Source organism: Globicephala melas, chromosome 3 (assembly GCF_963455315.2).
Source record: "Globicephala melas chromosome 3, mGloMel1.2, whole genome shotgun sequence".
Classification (NCBI taxonomy): domain Eukaryota; kingdom Metazoa; phylum Chordata; class Mammalia; order Artiodactyla; family Delphinidae; genus Globicephala; species Globicephala melas.
The window spans coordinates 152,889,088-152,904,468 of NC_083316.1; the positions used below are offsets into that span (position 1 = coordinate 152,889,088).

The 15,381-nt window shown below is 41.8% G+C and overlaps 1 protein-coding gene across 2 annotated transcripts in view; it reads right to left on the reverse strand.

Moving 5' to 3' along the window:
- The window catches only part of ZNF354A (zinc finger protein 354A), a 29,537-nt gene extending 23,042 nt beyond the window's left edge, over positions 1 to 6,495 (reverse strand). The window contains exons 1-4 of one of the 2 annotated variants that reach the window (XM_030846786.3): positions 6,335 to 6,495; positions 5,191 to 5,278; positions 1,182 to 1,308; positions 174 to 269 (exon numbers count right to left, since the gene is read on the reverse strand). In XM_030846786.3, coding sequence (XP_030702646.1) covers positions 174 to 269; positions 1,182 to 1,308; positions 5,191 to 5,223 — 256 coding nt within the window. In that variant the 5' untranslated portion in view covers positions 5,224 to 5,278; positions 6,335 to 6,495. The other variant, XM_060296703.2, reaches the window with a different exon arrangement.
- Positions 6,496 to 15,381: the final 8,886 nt, after the last annotated feature.

Below are 15,381 nucleotides of genomic sequence, written 5' to 3' on the forward strand. Positions count from 1 at the left end.
GTGCAGTAATTATCAGAGAAGAAGAGGAAGCTTGTGACTCGGGGCCTTAGCGTCCCTTCTCCACAACTTCTAGAGGACTGAAAACCTGCAGAAATTTCCCTGACCAACATCTCCGAGTTGCACATGCACTCATTTACCAGACTGCTGCCTGCAGAGATTCCCCACCCACTTACCTAGAGAGGAGCCTCCAGGGCTTTCTTTCACTACCTTCCAGGGATCTTCTCCTTGCTGCAACAGGGAGATCACCTCGGGTTTGGAAAATGGGAGTCCTGCTCATAGACCAAAAAGAAGAAAAAGAAAAAAAAGACTTGATTTTGCCTTGACACAAAGAGGTATCTGAGATCTGAGCGGAAAACTCAAAGGATGATACAGAGAACTTCTGTGGGATGCTCAAGTTGTGCCCCCACAATGTGAGGGGTGTGTTAGGGTAAAAGCAAGGGGCAATACAACATTTAGTTGTATGTTAGTGAAGTATGATAAACATGCAGACTTGATTAACAGGGTGCTAATAGCTTTCTATACAAGAGGGAATATGTATACACTGTTAAATGTACAGATTAAATTAATATTTGTAACAGGTATCTGTGGAAAGGATTATGTACCAAGTAGCTTGTTTAAAATGAGAAAACACTATCTGACTCCCTTTGAAAGGTGGCAGCAATCAGCAAACCATGGGTCATAGGCCAAATCTAGGCCGCTGTCTATGCATGGCCCTTGAGCAAAGAATGGTTGAAAAAAGAAAAGGAATATGTTACAGAGACTATATGTGGCCCACAAAGCTGAAAATATTTACTCCCTGGCCCTTTACAGAAAAAGTTTGCTGACCCCTGTAAAAGAGAATTGAAAAAAGCCAGTGCTGGGTCAGAGAAAAAGGTTGAGGGATACTCTCTGTTAAGAGATGAGCAAACACATCATAGTTCAATCACAGTGGGAAAATGTTGCCTGCAGTCACTGCAGTCACATTTCTAATGTGCAGCTCTGTAGATTGTCCCATCCATGGGGCAATTCCATACCTACGAGGGAGAAAAAGGTTTTCAGGTTTATTTATGGAGATCCAGTTTGTACACTGCTAAGACAAAACTCAGCTAAAGTTTTTAATGACCCAGGGCTTTTATCCAGGAAATCAGATGCTGAGGTATCCCAATTTCTGAATTCTGTATCTACAGGGGAAATTTCCTTACCCAATGAGACAAGGTTACTATAGTTCTCCAGCATCACATCTTGGTACAAGTTTCTCTGTGAAGGAGCCAGCTTTCTCCACTCATCCCGCGTAAAGAGCACAGCCACATCTTCAAACGTCACTGACAGCTGTAGAGACAAACATCCCAGCTCACCCAGGACCATCCATCACACAGGGTGAAAAAGGCGGCAGTGGGGAGTAGACGGGCTACCATGAAATGCTTCTATATTATTCTAGGTTCTGAAGGTTCCAGGTCATTTGTTTAATGAACAATTGACCAATGACAAATATATATTGAGTAGCATGAAGTATGAACCAGGCCCCGAGTTAACTGCTACAAGAGATGTGTGGAGGTATTAAGGCCATTAGTGGGAGTGTTAATTAGAATTATCTTCCTGTTGGCAACTTGATAACATACATTACAAGCTTTAAAACGTGCATACTCTTTAACTCTCCAATTACTATATTTGTTTTATAATGAACAGTGAACAAAAATGCCCATGCAAGGACATTTATCATGGTGTTAGTAACAGCAAAGAAATGGAAACAACCTCAATAATCACCGAGAGAGACTAGTGTAAATAAGGCACTCTGTGCTCCCTAAAGCTTGAGGACAGTAATAATGGAAATTAAAATAGCTATAATTTATTGAATGCTTTTTTCAGGCTAAGTACTATTCTCAGAGCTTTATATTAAACTTTAGTGTATATCTTTACTTTATCTTCACAACAACCCCATGAAGAAGGTACTATTATTGTGTCCATTTTACACAAAAGAAAACGAAGAGAAATTTATCCAAGTCACACAACTGGTGTGAAGGAAAAACTCACTCCTCCTGCATGTCTCCTCTACTCTTAATACAACACTACTTTACTTCTGACACCAGATGTGGGGTTTTTCACACACCAAGCAATTGTGGGACACCAGCTGAGTGTCCTACAGTTAAACTCAATTCTGACACCTGAAGATAGTGTCAGATTCCCACAAGACTGGCCCTCTTTCAATGTCAATCACAAGTCCAGGTTGTTACCTGTGCTGCTGACTGACTGGCTATAAATTGGAGGTTTCTACAACCCTCTCCTCAGGTTTGATTAATTTGCCAGAGTGGCTCACAGAACTCAGGAAAACATTTACTTACTAGATTACTGGTTTATTATAAAAGAAGATATAGGAACTGGCAGATGAAAGAGAGGCACAGGGAAGGGGTGCACAGTTTCCATGCTCTCTCGGGATTCACCATTCTCTCCGACTCTCTACATGTTCACCAACCTGGAAGAACTCTGAACACTTCTGGGTTTTTATGGAGGTTCATTACATAGGCATGATTGATTAAATCACTGACCATTGGTGACTGATTCAACTTTCATCTCCTAGGGTGGCGACAGATGGATAAGAGGGGTTATCGGGGGGCAGGACTGAAAATTCCAACACTTTAATCAAGGTTGGTTCCCCTGGCAATTAGCCTGCATCCTTAGGTGGGGTACAAAAGTCACCTCATTAACATAAACTCTGGTGTGGATACAAAACACACCAATTTTGCCTTCATTGCTCTGAAGTAATTTCAGGGATAAAAATCATATGTTACTAACCACTTAGGAAATCACAAGGGTTTTGGAAGTTATGTGCCAGAAACACGGACAAAGACCAAATATATATTTAATATTATGAATCACAATATCACAGCTGGTCAGTGGTAGAGGTAGAATTGCAATCCAAGGAACTGCCTCTCAACGCCTATCTCATACGGTTAAGAAATAAATGATAATCCATACAATGGAGATAAAGAGTAGTGATGGTAGCACAACACTGTGAACGTACTTAATGCCAATATACTCAAAAATGGTTAAAGTGGTAAATTTAATCTTATGTATATTTTATCAAAATAAAAAGTTAAAATGATAAAATAAAAAAATACATACATACATATGTACACATGTACATAAATAAATAACAAATAAATAAAGATGCACAGAAAATTATTCTGAGGGCTGCATACCAAAGGTATGACCGTGATTATCTCAAGATGTTGGGGTAAGAGTGATTTTACTTTTTTATTCTCTGAAATTTTTAACATTAACATGCAGTGCATGTATAAGATAATTTATTGGCACACGGCGGGGAATACAAGAAATGATCTTTGCCCTCAAAAGAATTTACAATCCAACTGGCAGACAAGAAAAACGCATGAAACAATCTGAACAAGAAAAGTGGCGCTGGACAGGACCATATACCATTTCCTGGTTCAATCCTCATTTTAGAGATGAGAAACACAATGTCCAGGGCAGTTAAGATACCAGGTCACATACTTTTTCAATGGCAGAGACAAGACGATAACTGAAGTTTTCTTTTAACCCAGCACTTGGTGGATATATTCTCTCTCTGGTCTTAAATGTCCTGTCACTGAGTTTTACACACAAGTCCACATGGTACTGATGTATCGGCAGCAGGTGAGGTTAGGGAGAAATGTCACATAGGACTCACAAGCAGGGATGGAGAAGATTCTGGGTAAGAGAGCAGCCTGGCTCTGTTGGAATGGAATGGGAAAGGCTTAGAAAAAAGTAGCCCAAATATGCAGAGGCAGGTCCTAGCCACAGTCTCAGAAGATCAACCACTACCACATTTCATGGGTCCAAAAGATACACAACATCACATTGCAGAGAACTCTGGTAATTTGGGGGCCAGGCCTGTCCCGTGTTCTGAAAGATATACCAGAGGAAAGGCTGGATGATAACTAACATAAATTTAGAGGCCAGACATACCTGGGTTTGATTTCAGGTTACCTGACTTCGTTGAGCCTCAGTTTCAAGTGTAAAATGGGGGTAATAACTTCTGCTTCGCTATGAGAGTGAGAACAAAGGTGAAGCCCTCAGGATATTCCCCAGCGACGTTACCTACTATTGTTAGATGAGGATGAGTAAAGGAAGGACACTGTACAGTCATTTCTATCTACCAACAGTAGATAGATAGACATCATGAACTAGAATAATTTCGTTTAGCTACCACAAGCACCACATATTGAACATCTACTATGTGCCTGGCCCTGATATGAACGCTTTCCATGTACTAACTCCCAGGATCCTCTCATCTACCCTTTGAGGTAGGCCTGGTTGTTGTATTCATTTTACAGGTGAAGAAACTGAGGCACACAGAGGTAAGAAACTGAAGCACAGAGAGGTGGACTTATTTGCCCAAGACCCATTAACAGCAACAGAGGAGATGGGCACAAACCTGGCCATCTGGCTCAAAAGCCCCACTGAGTAATCACCGTATACACTGCCTCTCCACTACCAATATCCCATGAAACTCTCACTGCTGCTTCCTGAGGAGTCTTCTCTCTGCTCTTGGGAGTCAAGAGACCTCTCCATCTATGTCCCCACCAACATGGCTATCCTTTGTTCACACAGTGGCTCACCTGGATGGGGTCCCATCCTCATTCTCACAACATAAAGATGAAAATGGCAGGTCAGTATCAGTTTTCAAGAGAGTGACAGAAGCAAGGCACATGATCCAGAAAGTTAAGATGGAGAAAAAACTAAAAACTATGGACTGGGAAAAGCCTGGCAAAGGTATCATGAGGATTTCTCACGGGCGGAAAGAAAAAGAAAAGCATTCTGGCCAAGGGTAGGGAGGGGGACATGACTGAGCAAAGGACGCAGGCCAGAAAGGAACTCTGCCAAGTGCGCACGTTTGTTTGTTCTGACCCTAAGTGGTATAAGACGTGTGGCATCTTATCTATCAATTCAGTAATCATACAGTGAATTGAGATTAATGAATAAAAGAGTGTCTATTAGAAAAAAAAAAAAGAGAAATACAGGCCATGGATTGGGGGGTTGGAGGCAAGCATTCCCTACGCAATCTACCATCCACCAGGGTGGACCAACTCTTCCAAGGGAGAAGGACATTGGCTCCAAATTCTGGCGAAGACTGTACTGGGGAGAAAACGTCAGTTTAAGGGTAAAAAACCAAAAAAACCCATCTGTCTCTAAGACCTGAGATGGCAATGAACTCACCTGAGACCTTGCTTCCCTCTGTTCAGTAGCCATGTCCTCTTTCTGGGCAGTTTCCCCTTAGGATGGGAGAAGTCTCCAGAAGCCAGATCTGAGAGAAGAAAAAGGGAGCCAGGAGGAAGCCCCTTCTGCTTTCCACCCCTCAGAATCAGCAGCTCTGAAACCTTTATATCACTTGAAAATGATGCCAAGTGCCCTCAGAGAAGGAAGTCAGAAGGAACGAGGGGTAGACAGGACCAGAGAGAAGGGCTGGGTCATCCTGGTCCAGGCCCAGCTCTTTCCCTGGCTCAGAGGAAAAGGTCCTAGGACTCCATCAGCAGTAGCAGCAACTCCCTGAGCCTCACCGCGTGCCAGGCACTACCTATCAATACATCATCGAGTCCCACAGCACAGTTGGCACTGTCAGCACCCCATTTTATAGATCAGGAAACTGAGGGCAGAGTGGGAGCAACTTGCCCCAGTCCACACAGCCAGGGAGGGTGGCACCAGGATTCCAAGCACCGCAGGCTCCAGAGCACCTTCTCTAACTTCCCTGCGTGCATGTGACAACTTTTCTCCACCTCAAGCCTTCCCACCCAATTCCTCCCCCTCCTGTCAAGTAAACAATTTCCAGATTTCTAGAGAAAGCTGTTTCGGAAAGGGAAAACATCAGCTCTCCTATGGCGGGGAGAGGGCTGCTGTCTTGAGGAAAGGGCACAGAAAACCAAAGACCTGGGTCCAGTCCTGGCTCTGCCACTGGGAGAAGCCGGCGACTCACTTCTCGCGCAAAACAAGCCTGTCACTCGGGAGTGCAGGGGTGATGATAAAGGGAGGAAATAATTTTCTCACGTTCACTGCCGGCCCGAAACAAATTCAAATGCCCGCAGGCGCTGGGCAGGTAGCGCGCTGGGAACTGGTCGGGAAGAAGCAGGAGGGTGGCTGGGTCCAGCCAATGGGGACGAAGTGCCCGACCTGTCTCGTTCAGGGGCACGTCAGTGGGACGGCTGGGGGCGACAGGCGGACAGAGCCAGGGGTGCCCGGCTCTCGGCCCGCCGGCCCCCACAAAGGCCCGGCTCGCGTCTCTTGGGCCTGTGCCCCATGCCCCGGCGACGCATCCTCCCGAAGCCCGGTCCTCCCTCCCACATCCTGCCTACCCCCCGCCGCTCACCTCGCCCAGGCCTCGGGGGTTCCTCGGGCCGCAGGCTGGAGGCTCCGGAACTGCCACGGCCGGACAGCAGCTTCCGCTGGGGACTCCCCGCGGTGCCGCCTGGGCGGACCTCTGGCGGGTAATCAGCTCGCGCCAGCGGCAAACGCCCGACGCCCCACGTAGGTCCGGGAGGGGCGGGGCAAGGACAGTCGCGAGCCCCTCTGGGAAATGTAGTCCAAGCGAGAACAAAAGATCCTGGGAAATGTAGTTCTTCGAGCTTGTCTGCGAGGAGAGCCCCGGCTGAGCCTGTCACTTGTCCAGACTCCATTCTGGGTTCGTGGTCGAGCTCCCTGGGCTGCTGGCTCCTGGGTTCCCAGTTCTTCCAGGAGGAAACAGAGGTTCCTACAGGGCAGTGACTTGTAGCTCTGCATCTGTGTAAATGATAGCAGGGCAAGTAGACAACCGCCAGGAACAAACCTATTTCCCTTTAAGTCTTTCAACAAGAGTGTATGGAGGACTTCCCTGGTAACGCAGTGTTTGAGAACCCGCCTGCCAATGCAGGGGACACGGGTTCGTGTCCTGGTCCCAGAAGATCCCACATGCCTTGGAGCAACTAAGCCTGTGTGCCAGAACTACTGAGCCTGTGCTCTGCCGGCGAGCCACAGCTACTGAGCCCATGTGCCACAACTACTGAAGCCTGTGCTCCTAGAGCCCATGCTCTGCAAGAAAGAGAAGCCACCGCGATGAGAAGCCCACGCACCTCAACGAAGAGTAACCCCTGCTCACACCACAACTAGAGAAAGCCTGTGAGCAGCAACGAAGGCCCAACACAGCCAAAAATAAAGAAAGAAAAATTTATATTAGAAAAAAAATGTATGGATCACCTGCTATGTGCCAAGCCCCATTGTAAAGGATTTGAAATACCTCAGTGGGCAAAAGAGAGATCATTGCTCTGGAGAACTGTTTTGGGAGGTGGGGGTGGGGGAAGGAGGTAGAGAGCAGACAATAAGCCATGAATATAATTATATAACATTTTAGGAGATAAGTGTTATGGGAAAAAGTGAAAGGAGAGCAGTGTGGTGGGGATTTGGGGCTCATTTGGGAAAGTGAGTAGGGTGGGTCCTCATAGGCCTCACTGAGAGAGTGAGATTGCAGGGAAGAGTCAGAGGCAGTGCAGGAGAGGAGGGCCATTTCAGGCACTGAGAAGCCAACAAATTTTTTTTTATTTGTAAAGAAACACATGTCCCATTTAGAAGGTTTGATAAATAAAATAAAGAAAGATGCACTTGATACCACCACACAAAAATAAATGGTTAACATTTTGGTGAACATCTTTTAGCAGCCCTTTGAACTCCATATTAATCTCTCTGATAGTCACACCAATCTGTTTTTAACAAAATGGAATATTGCAGATAGCAATTGTAACCTATGTTGGTTACAATTATGTGTGGGTTTTTTTCCCCACTTAAGAATATTCCTTGAATATTTGAACTTGCCAAAAAATATTATCCGTCAGTAGCGTTTTCAGTGACTTCAGTACATTCTATTGCATTTAAATAAATTTTTTTGTTAAACATATTTAAACTTATTTATTTAAATGTATTTACCTAATATTTTACCCCTACTGTTAGTTATATTTTTCCTAGTTTTTTGCTCCATTAATATCCTTATAGCTATATCTTTGAAAATTATTTTCTTTTATTTATTTATTTATTTTTGGCTGTGTTGGGTCTTTGTTTCTGTGCGAGGGCTTTCTCTAGTTGCAGCGAGCGGGGGCCACTCTTCATTGCGGTGCGCGGGCCTCTCACTATCTCGGCCTCTCGTTGTGGAGCACAGGCTCCAGACGTGCAGGCTCAGTAGTTGTGGCTCACGGTCCCAGTTGCTCCGCAGCATGTGGGATCTTCCCAGACCAGGGCTCGAACCCGTGTCGCCTGCATCAGCAGGCGGGCTCTCAACCACTGCACCACCAGGGAAGCCTGAAAATTATTTTCTTAGTTTAAGTTCCCTGAAGTTGAATTGCTGGATCAAGGACTGGTAGATTTCTAAGTACATTGCCTAGTTGCCTTCCAGGAAGATTTAACAATTTATATTTCCATAAGCAGTTTCTGACACTCATGCCCACTCTGGGTTTTTTTCTTTTTAATGATTAAAAAATATGCTCTTTTTTATTTAATAGAGCAAAATTTTTATATTTAATTTGAAATTAAATATAATATCATATTTATTGAACCATTCAGGTATATTAATTGCCTGTATGGGTACTTTGGCCATTTCCTATTGAAATGTTAAAATTTTTGGTATCATTTTGAAATACTGTATATGCACAATTTTTTAAAGAGAAAAGTGCTTTGTTGTTTATCCTGTCTATGAAAATAATGCATTCATTGTTAAAAAAATTTACACACAGTCTATGGAATAAAGAAACACGTAATAAAGAAATAAATCCAACAGAAACATTGATTACGTTTATATGCTATTCATATATGCTGTTGTATGTGCATACACACATTTGTGTGTATGAAACAAAAATAGAATCATATTTCTCATACTTTAAAAAATGTAAACTATACATACAGAAAGCTAATTAGAACATATAATCCAGTGTAACACATGATTATAAAGAGATCACCCCTGTAAACATCTACCCAACTTGAGAGGTAGCCCCCTACTAACACTCAGTACCTTCTTCCTAATCACCTACTATCATGACTTTTGAGATAGACCTTTTTTTGCTTTTCTTTATGGTTTTACTACCTACTCATACATCCTTACGTAATAGTTTTACTTGTTTTTAACTTTATAAAATAGAGTCATATAATCGTATTTTTTGTGTGCTTTGTTCTCCAAACATTTTGTCAGCTTTATCCCCATTATTGCAGGTAACTTGACCTATTATACTGTCAATGGACATTTATGTTGTTTCCAAGTTTTATCTTTTAGGAACCGTGATAAAACAAATTTAGTAATATGTTATTGGTAGAATCTAGGTGATGATATATGGGCATTCACTGTAAAATTCTTTCAACTTTACTTTGTATTTGAAAATTTTCATAATAAAATGTTGAGGAAAACTCCATACCTGGGTTTGACCCAAAATGGAGTAGCCCCATTCCTCGCATGTCATCCCTTTTACAATTAAAAATCCATGGACATAACACAACAAACAAGCACAGGAAGACTCTGAAATGTGGAAGGAAGACGGCAAACTGAGAACTTTAGAGCCAGGGAAGGACATGTGGTAAATTCCCTTGTTTTCCTTATCACCTCCTGTATCTCTCAGCCAGGATGTTGCAGAAGCTTCCAAGCCAGAACCAACAACAGACCTAGACAAGAAAAAAAAAACAAAAACAAAACTCTAAGAAAAGCCTATTTCCCTTAGTTGAAACTGGGGAAAAAGGTGGCCTAACACAGAGAACTTTTTTGGTAACACCCACCTTACTGTAACCAAACACCAGTGGGAAACCGCCCCCCACCCATCTGAACTGTGGAAGCCAAAGGGAGCAGCATGTTTTTCTCAAGTGGAAAGAAAAGGAACTGTCAACCATGAATTCTATATCTGGTGAAAATACAATTCAGGAGTAAAAGGGAAATAAAGACATTCTCAAAGGATAACCAAGAATATTCATTGCTAGCAGAACTACCCTTAAAGAATAACTAAAGGAAGTATTCTAAACAAAGTAAATGATAACAGAAGAAGGCTTGGAACTGCAGAGAGAAAAAAAAAAGAACATCAGAGTGGTAAAAATAGGGATAACTAAAATAGACTCTCTTACCTATGAGTTTCTTAAAACATAAGTGATGGTTGAAGCAAAAATGATAACATGATTGGTGCCCAATGTATACAGAGGAAAGACTTAAGACAATTATATTTTAAAAAGTGGGGAGACAGAGGGACCTCAGTGGAATTAAGGTTTCTGTACTTTGCTAAGTTATGTGTGTATACCTAGAGCAACCACTAAAAAATTATACAAAATGATATACTGAAGAAGACTATATAAATCAAGGTGGAAGTCTAAAAAATGTTTAAGTAACCTACGAGAAGGCCAGAGAAGAGAAGCAGAACAAGAAACATGAAACAGAAAACAAGGTTAAACAAAATCCTTTCTCTCTCATTAATCAAATGGCTCACAATAGACTATCTCAAGCTTTATTTGTTTGTTTTTCATTTTCAAGTAAGAGTAATAGTAGCTTTAAAAAACATGCTGCTGTAATAAACCAGTCACAGAAAGACAAATACTCTATTATTCTACTTATATGAGGTACTTTGAATAGTCAGAATCATGGAAACAGAAAGCAGAATGGTGGTTGCCTGGGGCTGGGGGGAGGTGCTGCGGGGAATTATTGTTTAATTGGTACAGAGTTTTAGATTTACAAGATGAAGAGTTCTGTAGATGGATGGTGGTGATGGTTGCACAACACTGTGGATATATTTAATACCACTGAACTGTACACTTGAAAATGGCTAAGATGGTAAATTTTATGTGTATTTTACCACAATAAAATTTCTTGGGAAAAAATGCTGCTATAAATATTCTGTACATGCTGATGTACCTCTTCACATGAGTTTTTCTAGAGTTTGCAGATACCTGTGAATAATTAAGACTTTTCCAGGAGTGCATAGTTACTGATAGTTGTAAGGGAATGAATGTCTAGGCCACAATTTCCATTTGTGTTCTCCTGAGCAAGGAAGGTTCTCTCCTCTTTTCATTCCCTTCAAATAACCCTCTTCCCACTCACCAGAGGACTCTTAAAATGGTGCAGTGCCCAATGGTGTCAAACTCTCTGGAGTACCACAGTCTAGGACTACTGAAACGAGTCTTTTCTAGGAAGACTTCTTTTCTGATTAATGAAAGACCCCACACATGGGGCTTCCCTGTCTTTAGTAACATTTCTGTTAGAAATGGGATACATAGGCCCTTAGCAGGCTCTGAGACCAGATACTTCAACCATTTGAGAGTCATGGTAGTTTAACTGTCCCTTATCATCTAGTCAACAATCTGTCAAATAATGTACTGCTTTTGAGAAAGAGTGTATGGTGAGAACAATGCAATTAGGGCTCTGGTAAAGAAAATATTAAATGATTAAAATGGCACACACACACACACACACACACACACATTTTTTTTTTTTTAAAGCAAGCACCATTCTGCAAGAGATGATGTGAAAAGTATTTCAAAATGGATGCCAACTGGAGAAACTTAATGGGCTTACTCACTGATGTGTCAACTTTGTCTTCAGCTCTGCTCCATATTCATCCACAGGAGGGCGCATTAAATGTCCAACCTGTATTTTATCTAACACCACCAAGCTGTTAACTGAATGTGACACAGTTTACCTGGAGATGATATCAGAGGCCACAAGTTAAGGCTTCAGTCCCACAAGACTGTCCACCACCCCAAATCCCACCCCCACTTCAGACACCAATCTCAAGTTCAGATTGTTACCTGTGACTCTGACCTACTGGCTATAAATCAGAGATTTATGCACCCCCTCCTCAAGTTTGATTAATATTCTAGAGAAGCTCACAGAATTCAGGAAAACATTTTGCTTACAAAATCACCAGTTTACTATAAAAGGATATAATACAGAAACAGCCCAATGGAAGAGATGCATAGGACAAGGTATGGGGAAAGGATGCAGAGTTTTCTTGCTCTCTCTGAGCACCTCTCTCCCAGCACCTCCACAAGTTCACCAACCTGGACGCTCTGAACCCCAGTCATTTTGAGATTTTATAGAGGCTTCATTACATAGGCATGATTGATTAAATGATGATTGATGATTGAACTCAATCTCCAGCTCTCCAGCCCCTCTTCCCTCCCCTGATATTGGGGAGTGGGGATGGGGCTACTTCAACCCTCTAATAACATGGTTTGTTCCCTGGCAACCTGCCCCCATCCTAGGTGTTTTCCAAAAATTATTTCATTAACATAAGGTCTGGTGTGGTTGAAAAGAGCTTGTTATGAATATCAAAAGACACATTTATCACTCTTACCACTTAGGAAATCCCAAGGGTTTTGGGAGCTCTGTGCCAGAAACTGGTTGAAGATCATATATATATTATTATAAATCACAATATCACAAACTGGCCAAAACAGCAACTTGAAACAGTCATGTTAATGATGCTTCTTGTCTTTTTATTTATTCTCTTTTTTAAATGCAGATTTTTAAGTGTACATTTTCGTCAATTTTGATAAATTTGTTTGACCCCAAATAAAACATGGAACATTTTCATTATCCCAGAAAGTTCCCTCAGACTACTTCCCACTCAAAACCACCCATCCAGAAGCAACCACTGTTCTGATATCTTTTGCTATAAATTAGTTTTGCCAGTTCTAAAACTTCATATAAATGGAATCTTATAGTATGTATTTTTTTGTGTCTCACTTCTCTCCCTCAACATATTATTTATGAGATTAATTTATTATGGTCTGTGTATCGATACTTTATTTAATTTTATTTTTTGCTGCATCGGGTCTTAGTTGTGGCACGTGGGCTCTTCATTGTGGTATGTGGGCTTCTCTCTAGTCGCTGTGCGCAGGCTCTCTTAGTTGCGGCGTGCAGGCTCAGTAGTTGCACTGCACGGGCTTAGTTGCCCTGCTGAATATGGAATCTTAGTTCTCCATCCAGGGATCAAACCCACGTCTCCTGCATTGGAAGGTGGATTCTTAACCACTAGACCACCAGGAAAGTCCCACTGTGTAGTATTTCATTGCACAAATGTACAACAGTGTTTATGCATTCACCTGTTGATGGACGTTTGGATTGTTTCTAAGTTATTATGAATAAAGCTGCCATGAACATTGGTGCACAAATCTTTTGGTGGGCATAGATTTATTTCTCTTGGGTAAATACCTAAGACTAGAACAACTGATTGTGGGGTAGGTGTATTACTCTGCTTGGGCTGCAGAGTAATACAAAATACACAGACTGGGTGGTTTAAACAACAGAAATTTATTTCTCACTGTTCTTGAGGCTAAAAAGTCCTGGGAAGTTCTGATCTGAGAAGTGTAAGATTAAGGCACCAGCAAGGTAGGGTTTATTCTGAGGCCTCTTCTCTTGGCTTGTAGGCAGGGGCTGTATTGCTGTGTGCTCACATGATCTCTTTATGAGTGCAGGAAAGAGAGAGAGAGAGAGCAAGATCCCTGGTGTCTCATTTTATAAGGGCCCTAATCCCATCAGGAGGGCCCCACCCTCATGACCTCAACTAGCCCTGATTACTTCCCAAAGGCCTCATTTTCAAATACCATCCACTGGGGGTTAGGACTTCAACATATGCATTTTGGGAGGAACACAATCATTCAGTCCATAACAGTAGGTGACGTTTAACTTTATAACAAACTATTAAATGGCTTTCCAAATTGGTTTTATCATTTTACACTCCCAGGAGCAATGTAGGAGAATTCCCACATGTTCACTAACTCTTGGTACTGTCATCTCTTTCATTTTAGCCTTTTATTGAGTGTATAATGGCATCTCATTGTACTTTGTACTTTCAATTCGTATTTCCCTGAAGACTAATGATTTTGAGCCCCTTTTCAGGTGCTCATGGGCCATTTGTATATGTTCTTTTGTGAAGTATCAGCTCAAGTTTCTTTCAAGTCACTATCACAGTTTTCAAGTTCTCTGTGAAATATGATTTACTTGGTACCAAAGGGTACAAGCAGATCTGAAGGGAGTCAGGAATTTCAGTGATGTGGGATGTCCTCCATCAGAGCTATTTTTCTTATTCTCCCAGCCATAAATTAACTTTTACTAAACCTCTAGATGCTGTAAACTGTCCCTTAGCCTTTTGGTCACAGTAACTTAATTTAGCTGCTCTTAAACATTCCTTGGTGAATTTAGTTGTGTCAAACAATGGTTCTGTAGGTAGGGAGTGCCTCTGGAAGGACTGGCTGAATTTTATCAAACTTAAATTGATAAAATTCATATCAAAACTGATATGAAACTCAGTTCAGTTATTTCATGCTGTTAAGAACTTTTATCCTGGACTTCCCTGCTAGCACAGTGGTTAAGAATCCGTCTGCCAATGCAAGGGACACAGGTTCCAGCCCTGGTCCGGGAAGATCCCACAGGCCACGAAGCAACTAAGCCTGTACGCCACAACTACTGAGCCTGCACTGTAGAGCCCACAAGCCACAACTACTGAAGCCCATGTGCCTAGAGCCCGTGCTCCACAACAAGAGAAACCACTGCAATGAGAAGCCAGGGCACTGCCATGAAGAGTAGCCTCCAGTCGCCGCAACTAGAGAAAGCCCACACACAGCAATGAAGACCCAGCACAGCCAAAAATAAATAAAATAAAATAAATAAATTTTTTTAAAAAGAACTTTTATCCTGAGCACAGACTCTACATTCTTGCTATATGCTATGTTCATCATTGCTCAGCTGTGTACCGGAGCTGTGGCAAAGTTTTGTGTCTTCAGATGACCCCAGTTGGAAGCACACTGCTTGCTCTACCACCAGTAGACTTTAAGGGGTCACACTGCCTGTCATCCCCATGGTTCCAATCCTTACATCATCTTTAAAATTTTTCCTATAAGAGGTTTAATTAATGAATTGTCTAATACATGACAACATGTATGTGTAATCAGTACTGCATATCATTATACCTATACCAATTAATAACATTGAAACCCAAATCTTATCTTGTCCTATAGGACTAAAATCACTGGCTAGGTTTAAGGAGCACATATTTTGAAACATTTGAAATTGATCCAGTTCTAACAAGTAATCCACACTTATTCTATTCTCACTCACATTATTTATGACATTACATTAATACTTTCTTTCATTTCTTGGCTCAGCAATACATCAGCCCAAGAAATGTGACTTAGTGGTGCAAATATCAGCAAACAATTCTAGTCGTAAATCACCTCTAATAATCTTATGGGTGGCAGAACAATATCTTAAAGAAGAAAAATTCACAAGAATCTTAAGAGCCCCCTTCACAAAAATCAAGTAGCAATAACTTGTTTAGCAAACATCAAGTAGCAGCAAATTGTAGCATATTAATCTCTTGCTACCGTAGAATATATTTTGTAAAGATTTCAAGATACCCCTTACAGATA